The 25,787-nt window shown below is 42.0% G+C and overlaps 1 protein-coding gene across 1 annotated transcript; it reads left to right on the top strand.

Moving 5' to 3' along the window:
- The first annotated feature begins 11,719 nt into the window (after nt 1-11,719).
- Nucleotides 11,720-15,432, top strand: LOC134670707 (uncharacterized). The gene is made up of 2 exons (XM_063528518.1): nt 11,720-12,212; nt 15,174-15,432. The coding sequence occupies exons 1-2, from the start codon at nt 11,720-11,722 to the stop codon at nt 15,362-15,364; spliced, it is 684 nt and encodes a 227-aa protein (XP_063384588.1). The 3' UTR covers nt 15,365-15,432.
- Nucleotides 15,433-25,787: the final 10,355 nt, after the last annotated feature.

Genomic DNA, 25,787 nt, shown 5'->3' with positions numbered 1-25,787 from the left:
CTGGAGTGTCACCATGGTTACCAGTACAATTTGACTCTAGCTTAACGGTTTAACCGGTTAACCCCGGGTTAGTGGGATGGTGCAAGTGGGCCTTAATAACTCTTTGGTTCTTTTCTAAACAAAACTTCTCTTAATGACTTTTATCAAGTTCCTATTTCAAGTGAATAAATAGTCTCGAACCGAAGCGGAACTCCTTTGACAAGTGACTTGCAGCAATAAAATAACATTGCTCCAGACTGCGAGCAAGTTTTGACTTGTAAACAGCTTTCCTGAGTACCTAGACTCTCGTAGTTATCTGCGAGTTCCAAGTTAAGTATCTACTTATAGACCAGCTTATGCCTGAGACTTCTGCGTAGAATTTGTAATCTATAAACCACTTTCATAGTAAATTTCAGGTCGCTAACGTCGTTTGTCTTGATATTATGTAGAAGACAATAAATACTTACATATACAAATGTATTTAGGCGGTTGTCACACTGCCGCCGCGTCTCGTTGCGAGACGCGGAGCAACGGACTCGCATGCGGAGACAACGCACCAACGTCCGAGTTTTCTCCGCATCTCCGTCCGGAGCTGCGATGCGCGACGTCCCGCGTTACTTCCGTCTCGCGTTCATTTCACATTCGAACGCTAAGATGAAAACAGTTCCTATTTGTCGATAAAATGGAAACGGAACTTATTCAGGACGCTGCGGTGATACTTTCAGTTTGTTTTTTGTACAATCGAGTCATAAAACGCAGAAGACACTGCATGGGTACCTACATCCCTATTTACAAACCAGACCTATAAATGGGTCTTTTGCTAGAGATTACCAAAATTTAAGGCAACACGAAGAAATTTTTTTTAATTGCACCCGTATGTCAACCTCGTTATTTGATTATTTGCTAAGCAAAATATTAGTCGCATTTAATATTCCAAATTGCTGGACGACTTTCAATTTCAAAAATAAACTTATCGACGTCGATATCCATTGCGCCTACGTACTTCTTGCACTAAAATCCGTACGGCACTGCGGAGCTCGGTGTGACATACCCTGCGGCACGCACCGCGTCTCCGTCCGAGCGCGCGAGTCGTCGTGCGTCACGCTCCTCCGCGCGTCGACGCGGAGCCAGTGTGCCGTACCATGCGTTTTTTCTATACAAAATCAAGATTCTACATACAAAGTTAAAAAACGCATCAACGGACGCCGCTGCGAGATACGGAGCAGTGTGACGACCGCCTAGTGCATAAATGTTATCCATCGTATTTTCTCGGAAACGTTCGTATTTGTCGTGCTACGTCAGTCAACCTATATATTTTTGTACAGCGACTGACTGGAATAGCAAGACAAGTCGTAAGTTTCCGTGAAAATACGATTGAAAATAATAATGCACTACCACAGAAGAAATAGTACTACCGTACAGAAAGGACACTTCTTACAAACCCGAAGTTTGACAGCGATTCAGGGTCAAATCATGCTATCCCTTTCGGCTACTTAGGGTTGTCAAAATTCAAGTGATTATACACGCACAAGGAAGTCAGGAGGTGCTAACCCTAATAATTGCTCGGAGCAATGCTGAACCGAACGGAGCCGAGTTCGACCGAAGTGACCGAAGTCTCCCCACTGGCACTACATCTGTAGGTACTTACGTGGACTCTAGCCAATACTACCGTTACCCAGTTTGCGTCACGAACAACGACATCTCTCGGATAATTCGGACAACTAACTAAAACACACCCCATATCGGCTCGAATACCCGCGTTTCCAAAACTCGACAGTAAGAGCGCCAATAATGGAATAAAACCGATGGCGAGGCGGTTAAATTGATTCTGTCCCACAACTCCCACAAAGGGACAATTATTGACATTTTAATTGCATTTTCGGGGAATTTTTTCAGGTACTCGCTTTTAAGTGCTTGCAAATCAATTTCCATGTAGATTTTTGCAGCTTTTTAATGTAATGTGTTTTCTATCATAAAGTAAACATTATACAAAAACCGGTCAAGAGCAAGTTGGGCCATGCTCAGTGTAGGGTTCACGGAGCAAAGCCACGGTCAGACAGACATACATTAGGGCTCACAAACACAACTATAAGGGTTAATAATTGACCACAGAACCCTAAAAACGGTTTCTCGGTCAAATTATTTACCTATTTTATCCTTCACCTACATATACAAAGATAGTATAATATATGATTATATATTTTTAATAACAAAGAAAGACCTTTGTTAAAGTAGATAAAGCTAATACCACTACCTTTACAGACGTAGTACATAATTATTTTCCATTGTATTTTCACGAAAACGTTCGAACGTGTCTTCCTATTTCAGGCCTATAACCGCGAAAATCGAAGTTCGCAAATTGCGGGCATTTTTTCTCTGTCACATCAATTACGCCTTCATTGGAGTAAAAGAGAAAGATCCCCGCAATTTGCGAATTTCAGTTTTCGCGGTAGCCCCTCTGTCTCTATGAAAAAAAGTACCTACTGAGGTTGACTGAAGTAACATGACAAATACGAACGTTTCCAAGAAAATACGAAGGATAACAATTATGCACTACGTCTGTACAGACAACATTTTGTTTATTTTTAATGACAGGTTATATACATACCTACATTACACATAAAAAGTCTTATACGCAATTCGAAGCAGAAGCAGGCGTGGCTCACTCCGCGATTTCGTCGCTTTGCTACAGGTACAGGTAGCTAAAAGTACATCCGTTCGGCCCCAATTTTGGGGGTTGCCATAAGCCGCGCGTGGCGCTGTCGCCACCTAGCGGCCATATCGTGCTGATCGTAACAGTCGATCGTACTATTATTTATTCTGTGGCAGAAGCACCCTCTTGAATCTTGATGAAGATTGACTTCTAACTCACAGTCGCAAGATCACAAAGATCAAAACTGAATTCGAAACAGGATTCAAATATTTCCACCTCCACCAAACCCAACACAGTCCAAAACTCTCTTAAACAAACTCTCCAGTTCTTCATAAATGTGTCGCTTAACTTCAAACTCGGGTAAATCCATTGGGCCCTCTCAGCAAATATCTACCCTATTACGTTTTCTTAATACCAAAATCGCATAATCTGACAGATGGATTTACCCGAGTTTGAAGTTAAGCGACTCATATAGACAAACATATCTAGTAGTTCTATGTCTGCATCAGAACGTTGCCAAAACCCACCTCGCAATGCTATAGGTAGCATTCCGGGTGCTATGGGGCTGGGCCGTCGCGACGCATCGATCGACACCTGTAGCGGCCAGACTAGACGGACAGACGCACCACATGAACTTGGTACCAATAGTTGCTCAAAGGCTCTATTGGCTCTGGCGTACCTACTAAATTTAAATAAATATAAAAAGCGGCCAAGTGCGAGTCGGACTCGCCATGATGGGTTCCGTAGCAGCACGTAACATAATAAAATTGCGGTTTACGATTTATGACGATTAAAAAAAACTACTCACTAGATCTCGTTCAAACCAATTTTCGGTGGCAGTTTGTATGGTAATGTACATCATATATTTTTTTTGGTTTTATCATTCTCTTATTTTTACCACTTTGGAAGTGTCTCTCGCGCTAACTATGCAGTTTAGAAAAAAAATATATTAGAAACCTCAATATCATTTTTGAAAACCTATCCATAGATTCCCCACGCGTATGTTGGAAGTTTCTCTCGCGCTAACTATTCAGTTTAGAAAAAAATGATATTAGAAACCTCAATATCATTTTTGAAAATCTATCCATAGATTCCCCACACGTATGGGTTTGATGAAAAAAAAATATTTATTTATTTTAGTTTTGACATCATCATTCGACGCAGACGAAGTCGCGGGTAGAAGCTACTTCTTCCATAGCTTTAACACAAAGCCGGCAGCAAAGCACGTTCATCCGCCTGTCTTGAACTATGAATAATTACAATAAAACAGCGTCAACACATTATATAAGTTGCATAATGAGTTTCCGACCCGTCCTGTTAAGACTCGAGCAACATCTACTGTGAAATCTGCAAACGCAATTAACTCTAAACTTCACTTAACACACCGCTTCCTAGTTAAAACCTTTGTATTTAAACATTTCCAATCACTTTTAACACATTGTGATACAGGGTATATTCCTCTGGCCGGGTTTCTTTTAAAGTTTGTTCAAGCAGCCTTTGTTGTCTACCGACTAGACAGAGGGGAGGGGTGCATTTTGTTTTATTTGCAAATGGCGACGGGGCCCGTTGGTGTGTGTGCGTGTTGGTGTGTGCGCGATCGATGCGTGCACTTATTGTTTGGTTTTTAGATCAAGTCCTAAGTGTGTGCTGATGGAATTAGAGGGGGGGGGAGATACCTAGTTAGGCCCATTGTGTAGCGATGTGAAGTTTTAATGATTACCTAGTTTCTCTGAGGAGTTGAGCCTGCGTTATGGCTCCTCTACATGATGGGCCAGCGCCGGCCACTCGTTAGAGGGAGCAAGTGATATTGCTATCTCACTCTACCGCATGGCTGCGTCCCTTGGAGTGGCCGGAGCTGGCCCATCGTGTAGAGGAGCCATTACATAGGCTGGCACATTGTCTGTGGGCCCGATTCGGATTTTGAAATAGACATCTATTAGACATCTTGTACACCAAGATACGATAACGATATGTTTAAGATCTAACCTGTCAAATTTGACATTTGCGTGATTCTGGAGATACTCTTGAACGATTTCCACAGGATATGACTTAGAGATCCAATTCACATCTAAAGATATCTTACTCTTTCTAACGTAAAAGTGACATTGGGTGCCCGAATTGCGCTGCAAAAGAGAACTAGTTGATATCTAAACTATAAAGTATCTAGAATGAATCTAGTACGTGTCGTCTCTTGTGAATATCTTGAAGTTCGAATACGGCAGTGTGAAATAAAGATATTTAGCAAGAACTAACGCAACTTTCCCTACTAATCACCATCAAGTACTACTATAATTTATTATGTGAAAGTCGATAATTATTATACATTTACAACGTTTTACAGTACATGGCCCTTTTAATTTTCGACAAAGTGACGTAATGTGCTAGTTATCGCACTAGAGCGGTAAAGTAGAGCCATATGAACTGTAATAAGTACATTACATACTTAGGGAGGTGAATTCGTGAATGCTCCCGATCGCAGGTGTTTGTGCCTGTGGCTTTACGAATAACGTCTTGCCTTGGCCAGGGCTATAACCGCGAAAATCGAAGTTTGCAAATTGCGGGCATTTTTCTCTGTCACTCTAATTACGCCTTCATTGGAGTAAAAGAGAAAGATCCCCGCAATTTGCGAAGTTCGGTTTTCGCGGTAGCCCCTCTGGTAGTGAGAATCCAACTTACGGGCCTAGCGTGACGTAAAATAAGTGTTCCGTAAACAAAGTTTTGTACGGAACACTAAAAATTAAAGAAAGTGTGGCACTTGCATACGTCGATAGTATAGTTTTCTTTATATTCTGCACGGTCATTAAACGCAGAGTCGCCATTACAAGACGTTTTAAACTAAACTTTTTAAACTTGGCATGGAAATGTGTTTTTATAGGCCCTAGATTTATCTCGGGGCCATTTTACAAAAAATTATACATTAAACTTTATTTTATTATTTAAAGATTTTGTTATTTCAACTCAGAATCAAGAGCTCTATCGATCCTAAAAAAAAACCGGGCAAGAGCGAGTCGGACTTGCGCACGAAGGGTTCCGTACCACAATGCAAAAAAAGAAAAAAAAGAACGGTCACCCATCTAAGTACTGACCACTCCCGACGTTGCTTCACTTTGGTCAAAAATCACGTTTGTTGTATGGGAGCCCCATTTAAATCTTTATTTTATTCTGTTTTTAGTATTTGTTGTTATAGCGGCAACAGAAATACATCATCTGTGAAAATTTCAACTGTCTAGCTATCACGGTTCGTGAGATACAGCCTGGTGACAGACGGACGAACGGACGGACGGACGGACGGACGGACGGACAGCGAAGTCTTAGTAATAGGGTCCCGTTTTACCCTTTGGGTACGGAACCCTAAAAAATAGGAGTAAAGTGTAACCCAAGGATTTTATTTCTATTCCATTACTATTTCTCATAGACTTTGTATGACAGTGCCTACCGGAATGGATTAATCGAAAAGTGGGGAAATTTTGGGGCTAATATGTGACGTTCCATAGAAAAAGGTACCTTATAGCGGCTGGCGCTTACGTCGTATAGCGCCGCAATAATATTGGAGCGGCGTTAATAATAGCGTAAGCGCCAATCACCATAAGAGTGACATTCCATTTCCAACTGCAGCTGCAATACTGTTCATTTTACTATGGAAACGCGTCGCTGTCATTGTCAATTTCCATAGAAAATGAACAGTATTGCAGCTGCAGTTGGAAATGGAATGTCACTTTAAGGTAACTTTACCCGTGGGACGTCACATATTATTATAGTAACCGCGGCATCTTACAACTAGATTGTAATGTAAGTATGTAAGTCGATATTTTTTATATTAATGAGATATTTGCATTTAAGCACATAAAAAAACAAACAAAATATATCCCTGTAATGAGCTTTCAAATTTAAACGCAATAAAACACCTTCAAGGACCTAAAATCCGCACCCACTCTACACTTCCCCGAACAAAACCAACTTTTTCTTTATGAATTGTAAAACCTTCCATTATGAGCCACTGTTAGCGGTGTATCTTTCCTTCAAGTTTGTAATTAAAAATCTAGAAAGTCAATTAAAGTTAGCCAAGAGTTGGGTCGCTAGTGAAGGGATAAGTGACCGTTTTATCTGAAGAAACCAGAGTATTTAAACTGCCATACCTAGGTACTTTTTATTATATAGAGAAAAGAACAAGGTAAGCATGAAATATATAACTATGTAAACGGATTATATGGCGTATAATATGTGTGCTGGTAAAAACATGGGTGTGGTTTCAAGCCTCGGCTGTTACTGTATATATGTATATAGAACATAAAAAACATAAAAACATAAAACATATTTATTCATCTTTACAAATTCAGGTTAGTTATACACAAAACTTATGTTAATGCACTGTACAGGTATAGAATTTGAAAGAATAAGGAGTGCCTTTCCTGTAGTTGGCCTGATTCCTACACTAGGCGATGCCTGTCCTGTAGGAAACCAGCTTACATCCGAGTTACAAATACATAGGCGCGAATTGGTACAGAAAGCAATGTATTTTACTTATACTACGCTAAATCTAAATATTAAACTAGTCCAAGGTAAAGAAATAGAGATACAGAGGTTATTTAACTTTAGGAAAAGAAAATAATAGAATAGAACAGAAAAAATATTTTCCGTAAAAAAAAACATGACTAATAATTCTTAACACAGACGATGAGTTAACAGTTAGTCCTTTAATATATAACTACCATGGTCCAGTTTTTAACGTTACTTATAAACGAGTAGGTACTCGTTATATTTATTTTGTTGCTTACCTACTTATATATTATATATATGTAATTTGAAAAATATTTATACATATTTTACTGAAACTTGAATTTAGACCATAGTTGTAAGTTGTGGACTAACCAATAAACTTACCTTTGAGTTTACGGTACGTACCTAACTCGACACTTGCCCCTCACTACAGCTAGAATTGAAATCGAGGAAAATTATCCGATATTCCTTGAACGGTGTCTGCTAAGTGCGACCCGATTACTTTGTCCCCAGTTCACGGTGGGGTTAACAAAATATACCTACTGGTACCATTTCAAAAACGTAAGGACGTAACTTCAAAGCAGAACCGAGTCTCTTAGACCCTTTTGCAAAATGCTAGTATTGATTTTGTGAAAATTAACTATCAGATATTAATACAAATGTTGTCACAAGTAATTGCCCCTTTTGCTGTAATTGCTGTTGATTGTACCACAGAATAAATAATAGTACTAGGTACAGAAGATTCACTCTCTAATAAAACGCGTCTGTTACGATTAGGACAGATATATATTATAACCGCTAGGTGGCGACAGCGCCATGCGCGGCTTATGGCTAGCCACCAAAATTGGTGTGGGACGGACATACTTGTAACTACCTACCTGTTGCAAAGCGACGAAATCGCGGAGTGAGCCACGCCTGATTATACTGAGAGGCAAATTGTAAGCAAATCATTGCGTCATAGTTAATGGTGAAAATGATTTTGGTCACATAACAGGCGTGGACGGTGTCATGAGTACTTTACTTTATCCTGTCTATCTGTCCGTCTGCCTGTCTGTCCTCCCGCGGCTTACCACCTTAGTAGTAGAAAAGTGCAATTTGGCTCGTTGGTAATTAAATAGTATGGAAAAATTATATTCCATACGGCCTACCTACTTGTACATATTGGAGAGAGGATTTTTCGCGTTAACCCTATTGAATTGGATGTGTGAATACTTACCAGGAATTATTGTAAGCCATGTTTTGGTTACCTAACGAAAATTCTCGGAATCGCTTGGAACGTGTCCATTATCGGCAATACTTGAAATAATGATTTTTGGAAATAAATATATAGACTGCTTATTTTTGAGAATATCCGCTCTGACTAGGGTTGCCAACCGTACTATATAATATAGTATTGTACTATATTTCGGCCTTGCGTACTATATATTTTTAGGATACTATATAGTACGCTAAAATACTATATTTCGATGGGTCCTTACTGTTTCTTCCTGTGCTTTTTTTTTCATAAATATGAAATAACAACATAACTCAAAGTTCTTAAACTGAACAAGCGCGAGTGTTGCATGCTTGAACGTGAACCTATGTCAATGTTACTGTCAAGAGTGTTATATTTCGTCAACGCTTTTTGCATCTTGTGATGTGAAGTTTCAGAAGTTTGTAACTTTGCATCGACGAAATAAATTAAAAATAATATTTCAAACTACTTGTGAAATGGATGACCAAAATGATAATCTGATAATGATCAAAGTAATAAGGATTTAATAGGAACAATGGGTCGGCCTAAAGCAAAGGGGGTGCAAAAAAAGACCAAAAGTGCATAATGTATAGGAATCGTAGAAAAATTTCAATCAAAACGCTAAAATAAGCATGTTATGTAAAAAGGAAAAACTTTTCTCTAAAATCGAAAATGGCCAAGATATTTGACCCGAAAGTTGGGAAAAGTCTAGGACTTGGAAAATTTCGATGGATGATGTGTCATTATAACACTTATTTTTTTAATGTGTTATCGTAGAGAATACGCTAAAATAAGCATGTATTGTAGGAAAAACTCTTCTTTAAGTCAATAATGGCCGAGATATTTGACCCGAAAGTTGGGATATTGACCCGAAAGTTGCTGTGTAATGTGTGTTATTACGTTTTTTGGGTTGCTGAAAAAAATTACCTCGAAGACTAAGCTTTGCCCGCCTTAGTCTTCTAACCTAACCATATCCAAGTCAGCTCTGCCCAGGAAGGTCTTGCTCGCTCGTTGCCACTGGCTTCAAATATTAAAATATAAAGTCCAACAACTCGGCCATTTTTGATTTTAGATAAAAGTTTTTCCTACAAAACATGCTTATTTTAGCGTATTCTCTAGAATAACACAACAAAAAATAGGTGAAAATAGGTATGAGGGGTGGAGTGGTGTGATGACCTCCCCGAGCGGGAGACAGGGGGAAGTTTGGGTGGGCTTCGGCCCGCCCAAAGGTCCGTCTGTCACCCCCGGTCCACCCTGGGCAACGTCACTAGCGACTGGCATTCGTGCCTCTTTCTAGTGGCGGCTAACATCCACACTGGTGTTGTCAGTAGGTGTAGGTTACTACTGACGACCTATACATAACCTGCCTGTGCTAGCACCTGCACAGTTGAGCGCCGTACGCAAGGATGACGGGATCCTGGGGATTGAGCCATTGCCAACCCGCGTGGCAACACGTCTGCTTCGGCCCTAATTTCGGGCAAAACGGTGGCCCGGGCTACTAGCCACAGTCCGGGAAATGGTCTAGTGAGGAACCGTAGGTGGGCTCACGGCGAGAAGTGAGAGGGCCGCAGAGGCAGTTTCGGCTGCTGATGCGGTGGTGAAAGGCCATGCTGACGAAGTGCGTTTAGGTGAATCGGGCGGAGGGCGTCTGACCTGGACGACCCGACGCCCCACCTTCACACATTTCCGATGTCGCGCAACTAGCCAACTTCTCACTTCTATACCCGAGTCGGTGTCCTAACGACTGAAAGCACCTTTTATATGTGTGAGTAGGCGTTCCCAAAGGTGTGGGCCCTTGTAGGGTGGGAGCCGATGAGGATGAAGCAAATCGTTACGCACTATGGATACCAGGTCGAACGAAAACCCCCAAGCTGATCCAGCAGCGTCCATCGCTAATGGTGAAGCCACACAGGCGAGACAAGCTGTTCCTGTGACAGTGCGTCAGACCGGAAACCCAGCCTGTCCGCAACCCAGTTCATCTGGGGTGCAGACCGGCCCAAACCCCTTCCAGGACTGGCAGGTAGTGGACCGTAGGTCCAAGAAGCGACCCCCTGCTGGGAAGCCTCACCCTGCCAGACCTGTGAATCCTTCTTCTAACCCACCCCCCCCTGTTAAATGTCAAGGTGGGGTGGCTAAGAAGAAGAAGAAGAACAAGAACCAGAGGCGTGCAGCTCGCCTAGCGCGGGAGCAGCAGCTGGGCAACACACCAACACCGACACACTCTGCAACCGGTGTGGGTGTGCAGGCTTCCCAGAAGCCGGCACCCAAACCGGCGCCGAACAAGCAGGCTGCTGCTGCCAGGCCTCCGCCGAAGGGAACAGGTTCCACCCTACCCCCTAAGGCTGGAACGTCGGGCGGCAGCCCTACGGGTTCGACCGCAGATCCACCCAAACGACGACCTGGTAAGCTCGCACGAGCCGCTGCTAAAAGGATGCGAGACGAGTCCTTCTCCCCGCAAGGAGATAACAAAAAGCAGCGACTAGTGAGCCCAAGCCAACCGTTGTCGTATGCACAAGCAACGGTATCCGACCTGACAATCGTCATCACTGACGCGAAGTCGGGGAAGATAACCGCTGACTACTCCAACGCCATCCTCCGCGGGTTGCACCAATCAATCGTGGAGGAGGCTAGGAGAAACCTCCCAGGAGCCAGGCCACCCAAATTCAAGGGCAAGCCCATCTTCGCTGAGGGGCAGCTGAGGGTCTTCGCAGAAGACGAATACTCGGCCGCCTGGTCTCAGCGATGTGTCCAGGCCCTAACCTTGCCAGATATCTCCCTTAAGGCGGTACGCCAGTCGGAGATGGCAAGGAGAATTAAGTGCGGACTCCTGATACCGAACATCAACAACTCGTCCTGGGAAGACGTCCGTCAGGCAGCTGACGGACTAAGGTACCAGAACGAATGGGCCAAGGTTGGATCTTGGTCCATTATACAAATACTGCGGCAAGACCAGGGGTGGTTTGTCGAGTTTACAATCCCCGAAGACCTCGTCCCCGCCTTCATGGAGAGGGGGAGATCCCTGAACTGTGGGGTGGGCAATGTCTACCTCAGGTTCAGGGGTCCCGGAGGCAAATACCTGGACCAGCCTCCCACCCTGCAAGGTTCCACCCTAAAGGTAACGGGAGCACAGGTCCCCACTGAACAAGCCGCGGGCACCTCCGAGCAGAGCAAGTCTGTCTCCGGGGAGAAAGTTGCCCCCCTGCATCTACCCAAGCCGACGATACCCGAACTCTCGGAAGATGAGCTACTTGGCACTGGTGAGGGACCAGCCGGGACATCATCCGAGGGTGAGGACTTGTCGGCTTGGATAGAGTCGGGGTTGGCTGACATGTTTAAGGAGGGAGGGGAGATGCAAGATGCTGCCCCCACCACCGACAACATGGACACTAACTAGTGTCATCCAAGCAAACCTCCAGCACAGCGTGGCCGCTACGGCCCAGCTCAGACGCTGCCTGGTAGGTTTGCCAACAGCCATTGCCCTCCTACAAGAACCATGGGCGGGCAATGGATACATACGCGGGCTGTCCGACACTAAAGGTAAGCTCTACTACTCCACGGTACATGCCGTCCCTAGGGCATGCATCCTAACTACTAACAATATTATTGCACAACCGCTCACTGAATTCTGTTCCAGAGACCTGTGTGCGATTAAACTACAAGTTCCACTGCCAACAGGCTGTCGCGACCTAGTCCTTGCCTCGGTGTACATGCCCGGAGAGGACGAGCCACCGCCTGCCGAACTACTACGACTGGTCAACCACTGCGAGAGATCAGGCCTCGCAATAATCATCGGGGCCGACTCCAACGCACACCACCCGCTGTGGGGAATGGAGACCAGCAACAACAGGGGTAAGACACTTGTTGAATATCTTGTGACTACTAATCTAAACATTCTAAATATAGGCGCTGAACCAACATTTGTAAACAAACGATGCAGAACGATTATCGACCTGACTCTGGCTTCGGAGGAGGTCAGTGAACTAATTATGGGATGGCATGTCTCCCAGGAGGCCTCCTGCTCAGACCATAGATGGATTCGCTTCAATCTACTAGCATCTAGAGACACACCAACCGCCCGGAGGAATCCCAGGAAAACGGACCGAGCCACTTTTAGGAAGGTCCTAATAGGGGAAAGCCTTGACCGGCTTCCACCGAGGGATGACCTTCGGGAACCGGCTCAGATAGAACAGCAGGTAAATATCTTAACTGATACCCTCGTAGACAGCTACCACAAGGCGTGCCCCTTAAAACCACCGGCAAGGTCTGCCATAAAGGGTCACCAGTGGTGGGGCCCTGAACTGGAGAGACTCCGGGGGAAAACCAGAAGACTCTTCAACAGGGCCATGAACACAACGGCTGAGGTGGACTGGGATAACTACTACGAAGCCAAGGCCAGGTACAAAAAAAGATTGCGGTACTGGAGATCCCTGTCATGGAGGAACTTCTGCAGCAGCATTGAAACACTTGACCACGCCAACCGGGTAAGGAAAACCTTAGCGCACAAGCCCACATCACAATTGGGCTCACTGCGTAAACCCGATGGCACATACACATCTACCCCTGCAGAGACCCAACGCCTTCTCCTGGTAACTCACTTCCCAGGATGCGTAAGTCTCGCCGATGCAGATCAGCAGGACGAGGAATACAGTACAACGGACAACAACTGGCAAATGGCGCATAGAGTCGTCACCGCTGAGAAACTCAGGTGGGCCATAGACAGCTTCCATCCCTTCAAGGCAGCTGGTCCGGATGGGATCTTCCCCGCTCTCCTACAGTGGGGTCTAGGACTCATCCAGGAAACCCTGACTGATATCATGGCAGCCTGCCTAGCCTGGGGGTACGTGCCCAGGAGATGGAGAGATGTGAATGTGGTATTCATACCTAAACCAGGTAAGAACGACTACACAGCTGCCAAATCCTTTAGGCCCATCAGTCTCACATCATTCCTGCTGAAAACCTTGGAAAAACTGTGCGACAGGGACCTGAGGGACCGAGCGCTAAAGAACATACCGATGCACAACAACCAGCACGCGTACAGCTCAGGTAAATCTACGGAGTCGGCTCTACACATGGTCGTAAGCCGCATTGAGAGAGCCATCCATGGCAAAGAAATGTGCCTCGGCACTTTCATTGACATAGAGGGCGCTTTCGACAAGACTCACTTTTCCAGTATAGGGAACGCCTTGGAAAGCCACGGCGCTGAACCCGGACTAATAAAGTGGATCATGAACATGCTAAATCAAAGGACAATAAGGTATGTAGGTGAACCGCAGGCCGTAGCGGCGGTGCGAGGATGCCCTCAAGGGGGAGTTCTGTCACCTCTGTTATGGAACCTAGTAGTCAACAACCTCATAACCAAACTGAACAAGGAACACTTCTACACAATAGGCTACGCTGATGATCTGGCAATATTAATATCAGGGAAATTTGCCAGTACAGTATGCGACCTCACCCAGGCAGCTCTTCGGATCGTGGAACGCTGGTGTAGAGAATTTGACCTATCAGTTAACCCCACCAAAACAGAAATGGTAATGTTCACCAATAAAAGGGTACTTGGCAACTTTACCAGACCAACACTTTTCCAGACTGAGCTACAGCTGACCGATGAAGTTAAGTACTTAGGGCTGACTCTCGACAGTAAACTCAACTGGAACAATCACATCAACAAACGCATAGACAAGGCGGGAGTAATCTTCTGGCAGTGCAGAAGGATGATTGGTAAGAGGTGGGGACTTAACCCGAAAATTACCCTCTGGCTCTATAAGACCATAATCCGCCCCCTACTCTGTTACGGTGCTCTGGTTTGGTGGCCAAGAACAAACCTAGGCAACGTACGAGACAAGCTACAAAGACTCCAGAGGCTCGCATGCGCGGCCACCACTGGCTGCACGAGGTCCACTCCGACTGCAGCCATGGAGGTCATGCTAAACCTTTCACCGCTGCACTTACACATACAACAAGAGGCCAGTCTCTCAGCGGTAAGGTTACGAACCCTCAATATATGGTCTAACACCACAGGAGCTCTTCACACAACATGCCTGGAAAAGTTATACAGCGAGTTTCCGGTGCTCATGGCGGGTACGGATCGAACTCACAAACAAGCCATTTTTGACAAAAGGTACAAAATACAATTATTTGAGGACGACAACTGCGAAGGACTCAATCCCCGGGAGCTGAGAATCTTCACTGATGGGTCCAAAACAGACAGCGGATCAGGCTCTGGAACCTTCTCAGAAGACCTGAACATGTCAATCACCACTCCGCTAGGAGCCCATAACTCGGTATTCCAGGCTGAGTGCATGGGCATTATTAACGCGGCGGCTGCCATCACTGCAAGGAAGGTAGTAGGATCCTCCATCCGCATACTCTCCGACAGTAGAGCAGTCTTAATGGCCCTAAAAAGCCATATAATCACATCCAAACTTATACACGAATGCCACGAACGACTAATGGAGGTATGTCAGAACAATAAGATCACCTTACAATGGATCAAAGGACACAGTGGATCCCGAGGCAACGACGCCGCGGACGAGCTCGCCAGACAAGGATCGGGTGCGGGGCCTATTGGCCCGGAACCGATCCTCCCGATACCGTTTAGTAAGGTACGCTCAATGCTGCTGGCACGTACAGGGAAACTACACACAGAACACTGGCTGAACCAAGCTGGATGCAGACAGGCCAAGCAAGCCATGCCTAGCATGAACGGTAAGCTCACAAGGACGCTCCTTCAACTAGGAAAGGTTCGACTGAGTATGGTAACCAGTGTCATAACAGGTCATGGACTTTTTAACAAACATCTTTTTATAACAGGTGTCACAGACAGTCCCCTATGCCGTGGGTGCATGGAGAAAGAAGAAACAGCCTCTCACGTGGTGCTGGAGTGCAGCGGATTGGCCCCATACAGGGCAAAACATCTCGGATCCCCGAGAGACCTCCCCGAGGTCCTACTCAACATCAAAGGTCTGATAGGATTCCTCGAGGAGCTGGGCTGGCAAGACTAGCCCACCCCATATCACGCAAAATAGGCGCAAGACGTCGAGTTGCGGAAAATCGCCCGTACTACAATACAATACAATAGGTGTTATGATGACACAACATCCATCGTAATTTTTAATGTCCTAGATTTTTCTCAACTTCCGGGTTAAATATCTCGGCCATTTTTGATTTTAGAGAAAAGTTTCAAATAAAAGATGCTTATTTTAACGTATTTCTACGATAATGTCATGAAAAATAGGTATCGTAATAACATCACTCGGATGAATTTTATTCTAAGTGCTGCAACCCCTTTGCTTTAGTCCAACCCATGATTTTACACACGCCTACTGACACGCGCGAGATTTGGCATACTTTTCATTTATTTTAAACCATCTCCTTGACTGTACTATATTTTCTTTCAGTGTACTATATATTTTATATGTAATTTTGCAAAATACTATATTTCACTAAAAAAAAGTTGGCAACCCTAGCTCTGACAGGTAGGTACTTTGGGTTAAACTACGAAAACCTTAACCCGTTCAACGTTAATCACGACTCATTATCGTTTCACCTACAGAGCACTTTCACTACATACCGGGAAAACCATGTTATCAATAATGACATAATAGCACTACTAATACTGCCCGCTTAGGCAATTAGCGGTAGGATAAATCAAGTCCAAATTAACGCAAACATATAATTCAATTTACAAATTAATTCGTTTTTGAGATACCGCTATTAGGTTTATGGGAGCAGCATAGCGTAGGTAGCGTGTTGGGCTGCATCTTATTTATACTATATATTAATGACTTACCAAAATTATTTAATACTAATATCAAATCCCTACTCTATGCAGATGATATTTCTATCATATTTCCCAGCGCGAACACCGCTGAAGTTACGAACACCTTAGACACAATATTTAATACAATTTTACCTTGGCTTGAAGATCATAATCTAATTATAAATCTGCAGAAAACGAACTTAATACAGTTTAGACCCTACCAAAGATTGGCCCTAGAAATAAATTATTCATACCTATCACAAAATCTAGAACTTACCAGCACTTGCCCACTACTTGGCTTGAGCATTGACGAAAACTTTAACTGGAAAGCCCATGTTGATAAAATCTCTGTTAAATTATCCAGATTTGCTTATGCTCTCAAACAAATATTAATAAATACCAACTTAAAAACTGCTGTATGTGCTTATCATGCTTTTGCCCAGTCATGGCTGCAATATGGTATCATTTTGTGGGGCAATAGTGTAAACGCTAAAGACCTATTTTTACTACAAAAAAGATGCATACGAGTTCTAACCAAGATAAGTAATGAGGAAAGTTGTAGACCACATTTTACGAAATTAAATATTCTCACCCTTACATCCTTATACATCATAGAAACCTGCAAATTTGTGCGAAAACACGAGAGCTTATTTGTAAAACCCCAAAATCCCATACCACAACTACATAACTTACGTATCCGCAATAAACTTGTACAAGCAGTTCCCGCTAACCTACATTTCTTCAACAAAGGCCCTTACTCAATGTCCATTCGAATATACAACCACATCCCTCAGTATATAAAAAATGAAAATAAATATAATAGCTTTGTAAATAAGCTCAAGACTTACCTTTTAACCAAATGCCCATACACTTTGCAAGAGTTTATGGACAATTAAATAGTAAAGTAAGTCATGTGTGATAACATGGACTATAGCATATTGTGACCTATTTAATTAGTTTAATTACCTAAAATAATAAATATAGACAGTCAAACAAGTTTGTCAGTACAGGCACAGTAAAAGGCAAGAAATTTAAACCTTTTTTGGGATGCGAACTCCTCGCGCCTACATTTTTCCAAATTTACCGCTTTTCTCTACTGACGGAAATAGCTTGACAAATTATAAATAGTTATATAATGTATTAATGTTTAAATATCTTACTTTTTTTTAAGTATAATATGTTGCCACGCCCTAGTAGGGTCCATGCTGTACTGAATGAAACTTAAACACCTTTATAAACACCATGGATTGCATCGAATAAATGATTATGATTATGATTATAGCTTAGCAGTAAATTCGTCGAAGAATGGAATTAAAATCTTAACTTTGCACTGCCTTGAATTGAACAGACTGAAAGAGTGTCATTATAAATATCATATTTTCATAGAAATTTCACTTGAATTATGACATTGCCACACATTTTTCTTTATTTTCGACTGTCTCCGTAGCATTTTATTTCTAAATCTGTTGTTAAACTATCTTTTATTAAGCACTTACCATAAAGTTTTGCATGTTTTCGGCAGTAAAATATGTCCCACAACAACATAATACAACATAGTAAGCGGTAATCACAGACAGATAGCGTTTAGAGCCACTTGGAACTTATATTATAGTTGTAACATTTTACAAGACCTTGTTGTGGTTCAAAATTGCACTTTAATGTTTAAGCTAAATGTGTTATTTTGGCCAGTTGGTTAAAGGGAACAGATACGACTGTAAAGTTTCGCTATTCGGGTCCATTTCTAGTTAACAATGTTGGTAAATACCTACCTACAGTTTGTATAATTATTATAGCAAAACGAACAATTATATTGTGCATGTGCAAAGTAAATAGTCACGTCATGTCACGAACGGTAGAAAAAATCAGTTAGCCTTTTAGGTTATGAGGTTTTATTTAACGCTGGGTTTAACATTTAAGGTCCTTAAACCGCTGATAATGAAACCCCGTCGCTTGAAGCTAAGCCAATATTAGGATCAAAGAAATTACTTTACAGAACATATGGTCCTATTTTTCCGCACTAGTGCGTAAAATAGCACTTTTCGTGCGTATGTCAAAAGTTTAAAGGGCCATATGTAAGTACTGTAAAACGTTGCACGATACACGTGCGAATAATTAATCTCCTCTTTTCCGCACTTGTATCGTAAATAACTATTTCTGCTCTAAGCCCAAAAATATTTTTATACAGCCTATATATACTCATCAAACGTAACAAACGCAAATATCCTTTACTTTCAATTTAAAATTATAACAAGAAGGATTATAAATCCTGTGTAGATAGAGGGTAGCGATGTACGGTAGAACGGGGTGAATTTCAAATGCAGGGGCGACTTTAAAATTCGAGTTTTTAAGCCATAATATATTTTTATGCGAGAGATTTTACAGTAGGTGAATATGAGAAAATATATGAGAGAATATGAGAAAGTAATCTAACTAGTTACATGAACATTTTCAGTAAATAATGAATAATAATAATTCTATGGCCGTTTTAAATCTATCAAAGTAACCCTAAATTTTCCAAAGTTACCCCGTTCTACGGTAGTGCATAATTATTTTCCATCGTATTTTCACGGAAACGTACGAACGTGTCTTGCTATTTCAGTCAGTCTCGGTATAAAAAGCTAAGGTTAACTGAAGTAGCATGACAAATACGAACGTTTCCGAGAAAATACGATGAAAACAATTATGCATTAAGGAGCATTCCATGAAATTGTCTACCGTTGTCCCGTACAAACGCGAAGTTTCTGAAGATTTAAAGGTATAAGAGTTTCCTTTTCTATGACAAATGGTCAAAAATATGCACAGAAAAATAATCGCCTGCTTTAAATGCCGATAAAAAAGTCGCAACACCGGAAATACAGAGCGTTTGTACGGGACAGCCCGTGGAATGCTCCTTAAGTACATCTGTACTTACCAAAGTAGGTATAAAATTAATACAATTATGTAGCCGACCCGTCCCTGTATTTACGGGCTACAAGAAATTACTAGGTAGGTATCAATTAATAGTAGAACTAATTGCGGTAAGAACACTCAAGTTTAAGCACTTAAACCGAACTTATTAAGGACAAATACATTTAGATAGTTTGCTTGTGTAATCTTTTTGGGTGCGCCCGCAAGGTATTAGTAATTAACTAGATAATGATAGAAATAGTTAATTAATGAAATAAACGTGTCAGACACATCTCATTCTTGTGTATGGCACTTAGTGTTGGTTAATAATACCTTAAGATTCAAGGAACTCCTTAAATGGCCTCTATTTTAAAACTCGACTCAGTTTTTCAGACCCTTATAATTAAGTGGAAAGTTAAGTTCTTATCAACTCGTTAGAGACCCGAGTCTGTTGTGGAGCCCTCAGCAGGGTTGCCAACTCCAATTTTTTTTACCACTGAGCTCAACTTAAAAACCCCTAAAACTGTACTATTATTTGGGAAAGCCCACTAAATAAAATTTAAAAGAAATTATTATAGATTTTCCAAATTTAGAACATTATTATGATTTTCAACCGGTTCGACATTTTAATGATCATACATATGAACGTTATACATAGATGGTAAAGAAAATCTTGTCAGTAGAAAAAGGCGCGAAATTCAAATTTTCTATGAGACGATATCCCTTCGCGCCTACATTTTTTCAAATTTGCCGCACTTTTCTACTCTAAAAAGAACCCTAAAAACACCACTAAAAATATTTATATTCAACTAGACGGGCCCGCAGCTCCGCTCGCGTAAATGAAATAAAGAGTTTGTTTTATGTACATTGAAATACCGACATTATTATGTATTCAATCCTGCCAGGGTTTATAACTGTGATATCCATTTCTTATTAAATTGTAGCCGTTATTTGGATAACTTAGTTCGCAAATTTCTCAAAAAATGATGTGATTTGATAAAAGGCAAGATTGTATTTTTTCATCTACGTAGGTATTTAAAAGTTGTTTCAACATAAAATTATTATTTATTTTATGTTGTGTTAAAGCCTAGTTTCAAGCCTAGTTGTGTTGCGTTAAAGCCTAGTTGCAAAAAAGTTCATTAGATTAATTACCGCCTGAAGAATAATATGGACGACCACCGCCCGTAAATCGCCTTTTGATACAAACCTTAGTCTAATAAAAGTAATAAAACATGGTCTTCTCTTCCCAGAGTGACACAAGCCTACGTCACAATAACATTGCCACTTTATATAGCGCTATCGCATATTATCAATATCATACAGCGCTGTCGCATGATGACGTAGGTTTGTGTCAGTCACGTGACCACGAAAAGAAGGGAAGAGAGTACCAGGCGGAGTATATTATTATACCATGATACAAACGTACTCCCCATTTCCCTTTATGGATATTATAACATTACTTACTACGGCTAGGTACGGTGACGCAACGTTAGTCCTGGCCGACACCATATCACGTCATGTTTCTATGGTCTTGCGATAGCTCTCGCCAGTCGGCATGGCGGAGGTTGAGCAGGTCTTGAGCAACTACGTCGTTTCAGCGGTACCTAGGACGTCCGTCGATCGGCTATGTCCCATTTTGTTGTCCCAAGTACTTACGCTCTCGGCACGATCCTCTCCCATTCTCTCAGTGTCTGAGCCGCTGTGGTCTCTCAATATTTCGCCACTATATCGGAACACATCCTTATTCCTATGGCAACAACGTTATATTACGATATTTGGCTGACTGCTGACTGTATATTTGCTCATTTTCATCTGGTCGCTCAAAAATATCTGAGCATGCACTTTATCTACCTACGTTATAACTTGCTATCAACATGCTATCAACTTTGTATTTCTGGCCCATCTCGACAGCCCGTTCTCCGGACGAATGACAATGTTTGCCGAAGCTAATATGAAAGTCATTCTGTATAATATAACTTAAAAAGAAATTTAAAACAACAAAATACAAACTATATAAAGTAATATGATAATATTAAAGTATAACAATAAATGGAATTTGCGTGTATAGTTTATTTAGATAAGTCAAAAGGAATAGTCTATCAACAACGTTTCATAGCAACATAGAATATATTAAAGACATAACACTAGTGTAAGGAGGATGTGCATCCTTAATATTCCCTCTTCTTTTCAAGCCGAAGGCAACCCTAAGGCTTCGCACAGTTTAACCAGTCTTGGTTTGTAAAGAGGTTTCGTAAACATATCGGCAAGTTGATCTGCTGTCGGTACTTGCTCAATTGTTATATCTTTTTCAGATACACACTGTCTCACATAGAAATGTTTCAGTTTTATGTGTTTCGTCTTTCGGTGTTGCTCATATGGAGGATTGTAAGCAAGCTTGATTGCAGACTCATTGTCAATGCGCAAAATTGGCGTATCAAGTTTTATTTTCAGGTCTTGGAACAATCTCCTTAGCCAAACAATCTCACGGCTGGCTTCACTGGCCGCTACTATCTCCGCCTCTGTAGATGATAGTGCAACGACAGTTTGCTTCGAACTGCGCCATGATATTGCTGAACCAGCATATAGGCATACTATTCCACTAGTGGAGCATCCCGTCGCCTCGTCTCCACCGTGATCGGCATCGCTGTAGCACACCAGACGCTTTTCACCTTTCTTATACTCAAGCCCTGTATCAACAGTTCCCTTCAAATATCTAAGTATTCTTTTTACTTGTTGTACATTACTTGAGGTAGGTTTATCTAGGTTCCGTGATACAACTCCAACTGCATATGCAATATCCGGTCTCGTCCCAACCATTAAGTACGATAATGACCCAACGGCTTGCCGGTAAGGGAAGTCTAACTGGTCAGGACTTTTACGATCGTCCATTTCTCTTTCAGGCTTTAGAATGGGTGTTCCAACCTCCTTACAGTTATTCATCCCATACTTTTCAAGCAATTTTCTTGTGTAAGCCGTTTGGTGGACTTTTATAGTACCATCTTTGTGTTGATCTATTTCAAGCCCCAGAAAATAGGACGGTACCTTCGTGGTGATTTTAAAACGTCCTTTCAATTCAATGTTAATGAAGTCATCAGCCTCTTTTGCGTCTGACGCGGCCAATAATCCATCATCTACATATAGTGCGAGCAGTATTTTCTTCTGTCCTCGTTCTCTGACATAGACACAAGGGTCTGCTTCGCTCTGAATGAAGCCTGACCCTATAAGAAAGTCATGGATGCACTCGTTCCAACACTTAGGCGCCTGTTTCAACCCGTATAGGCTTCTTTTCAGTTTGCATACTCAATTCGTTCCATCGTCGTATCCCTCTGGCTGTCGCATAAAGATTTCTTCCTTGACAGTTCCGTAAAGGAAAGCAGTAGCGACGTCAAACTGTCTGAGTATTAAACCCTCATTAGCAGCAATACTAAGTAACATCCGGATTGTGCTCATTTTCGCTACAGGGCTAAACGTTTGGTCATAATCGATACCCTTCTTTTGTGTATATCCAACAGCGACTAATCGTGCTTTATACTTGTCGACTGTACCGTCAGGGTTTCTTTTGATTTTAAAGACCCATTTGCATCTTAATGCTTTTCTATTTTTAGGTAGAGTCGTCAATTCCCAGGTTTGGTTTCCTTGTAGGGATTGAACTTCATTGTTCATAGCTTCTATCCACTTATCTTTTTCAGGGCTTCTTAGGACGTCTTGGTACGAGGTGGGTTCAGAGATAGATATAGCCTCATTGAGAAATTGATAAAAACTAAACCACTTCGGAGGTTTTATCTGGTTCCGATCGCGAAGCTGTCGTGTCGGAGGTTCAATATCTGTTGTCTCTTCATCTTCCATTGACTCGTAATCCTCTATGACGCTTGCCTCTAAAGGTGGATGAGCATGGCATTGTTCGCTGTAGTCATCTTCGACGCTTGCTTCTAAAGGTGCACCAGTGTGACTCACCTCGCGGAAGTCATCTCCTACGCTTGCCTCTATAGGTGTAGTAGTGTCACAACTCACCTCACGGCAACCCTCTTCGATGGGACCCTCTCCAAGTCGACGAGAGTGACTGTTCTTGCTAGCAGTTTCAGCATCTGTAAGAGACAAAGGAAAGTCATAGGTGTTTGTTTCAGGCTGAGGTGTTATCAAGTTTCTACCAATCTTGGTTTTCTCAGGTAGAGGTGCTTCGTCGAAGACAACATCTCGGGATCTGATAAGCTTTAGCTCCTCTATATTAAAAACTCTATAACCTTCATCGCCGTCATACCCAATGAGTATTCCTGCTTGTGCTTTTTTGTCCAACTTACTAGTCCTTTTCTGCTTTGGGATATGGACGTAGCAGTCGCATCCTATTACCTTTAGGTGATCAATTCTTGGCTTCTTGCCATACCAAAGCTCGTGTGGAGACTTTCCTTCTACAGGAGTAGGCCCTGTCCTGTTTAGGATGTACACCGATGCGTTTGTTACTTCAGCCCATAGACCTTCTGGGATCTTATTGCGGGCGTGCATCAGAGTCCTTGTCATCTCTACGACCGTGCGATTTTCTCTTTCTGTAGACATATTCTGCTCAGGAGTGTATGGCATGGTGAATCTTTGTTTGATTCCGTATTTTCTCAAAGTATTCCGCACTTGTTCGTTGTCAAATTCTCCTCCATTATCGCTTAACAATTCTTGGATTACGTGTCCGGAAGTTTTCGCTTCAGCAAGAAAATCCTTCATCCGAGCGTGCACTTCAGACTTCTGTTTTAGAAAGTAGATCCAACGATATTTGGAGTAAGCGTCTTTGAACAGGACATAGTATCTGCACTTCGAGATCGAGAAAGGGAAAGGACCGCATACGTCTGTGCTGATAATTTCTCCAGTTTTTGTAGCTTTAGGTCTCATGCCAAATTTTTGCCTATGGCTCTTTCCAAGAACACAGCCTTCACACATATCTGATGAACTTGAGCTTAACTTTACTCCAAGCTCTTGGTGTATCAGTTTTGCCACATGTCTCTTGTTTTGATGTCCCAGGCGTTCATGGTAGAGTTGAAGATTCTGAGGTGTCGATAATTGGTTCACTTCGAGCTTCGGCATCAATACCTTGACGTTGAGTTTGTATAAATCGCCATATTTAGCTCGGTTTCCAAGTAATAGCACTCTTTCATCATTCTTCAAAATACAAGACAGGCCATTTGACTTAAAACAGCTATTTTTAAGCGTATCTTGCGCGTACAGCACGGAAAATAAGTTTCGTTTAATGCTTGGTATGTACCATACGTTTGAAAGGATTACTAACTCTTTGTGGCCGTTAATGTCAGCTTCGAGATGGATTGAGCCTTTTCCTATGGCTTGTATCTCCTGTCCGCTGGCTGTCGATACTCTAGTAGAAGACTCGTCAAACTTTTCGAAATTTTGAAATATATCTCTTCTGTTAGAAACGTGGCTTGTCGAGCCATTATCTACATACCACGAGTATGGATCCATATTCTTCATTTCGCAGGTAAGAGCAAGGTCAGTCAGTGTCAATGTCGCAATATTAGAGGTTTGCTTCGGAGGTTTAGGAGGTCTACCATCCGCAATCCACTTCTTGCAGGCTGTGACTTTGTGAAAGCCTTCTCCACAGTAATTGCATTTCTTGAACTTCTTATTTCTTTTCTTTTCGTACTGTTTATTCCCTCGTAACATAAGTAGTTCGTTGCTTCCTCCAGCTTCTTCACTGCTTTTCTGATTTAGAGACCTTTCGTGTGCGCATACTTGTGTAGTCAAGTTCTCTATGTTCCTGTCACTTTTATTCATTAAAAGCCAACTTGATTTGAAGCTAAAGTATTGTTCTGGAAGTGTGTCCAAAATTTTGCATATTAATAGCATTTCTGGCAGGTTATCTCCCTCAATTTCTTTGTTCAGATCATACCATAGAGTTTTAAGACTTGAAATATGCGTAGCCATGTCGTGCTCTTCACTCTTCTGGTAGCGGAAGAACCGCATGCACAGGTCGTAGCTTCGGTCTTCTTTTGCCCCGTCAAAGAGTCTATGGAGCTCTTTCCACATCTCGCTAGCTGTTTCACAACGCATCACCTTTTGTAGTGTCTCCTCTGTCATGTTAGTCGTGAGGATTAGCAGCGCCTGACTATCTGATTTTTGAAACGCTTCCATTTCCGTTTTATACTTTGTTTTCTCCTCAGATGTTGCTTTTTCATCTGAGGTTTTAGGTTTCATTAACGTACCTTGTATTGCTTCCAACGTACCTGGGGTACTTTTTAGCAGCAGTTGTATCTTATACCGCCAGGTTTGCCAGTTTGTGGCTCCTTCAAGACGACCAATCTCAATTTTTATACCCGACGAAATAGTCGAATGCATTTTTGGGAATTTCGCTTTCTTCACCACAATTGCAAATAACGTAACATTAATTCGAACCACGCTCTGCTACCATATTAAAGTATAACAATAAATGGAATTTGCGTGTATAGTTTATTTAGATAAGTCAAAAGGAATAGTCTATCAACAACGTTTCATAGCAACATAGAATATATTAAAGACATAACACTAGTGTAAGGAGGATGTGCATCCTTAATATAAATGGCATAAGTCTCTCGTATGGGCATAGACGAATGTTCATAAGGTTGAGGTTGACAACTCCTTTAATTTTACTTCGTGTAAAAAAACTCAGAAATACCAGTATACCAACATGACAAACATAATTTAGTTTACTTTAACTTACGGATTATTTGGTCTAATCTGTAGCACCGCCAAACGAAAGCAACCGACAGTTGCCGAGAGATGGCCGAATAAAGTTATTTTGAAAATTT

Source organism: Cydia fagiglandana, chromosome 14, assembly GCF_963556715.1.
Source record: "Cydia fagiglandana chromosome 14, ilCydFagi1.1, whole genome shotgun sequence".
Classification (NCBI taxonomy): Eukaryota; Metazoa; Arthropoda; class Insecta; order Lepidoptera; family Tortricidae; genus Cydia; species Cydia fagiglandana.
Note: the sequence above shows the minus strand (reverse complement) of the source record. Positions and strands in the feature narration are given on the sequence as shown.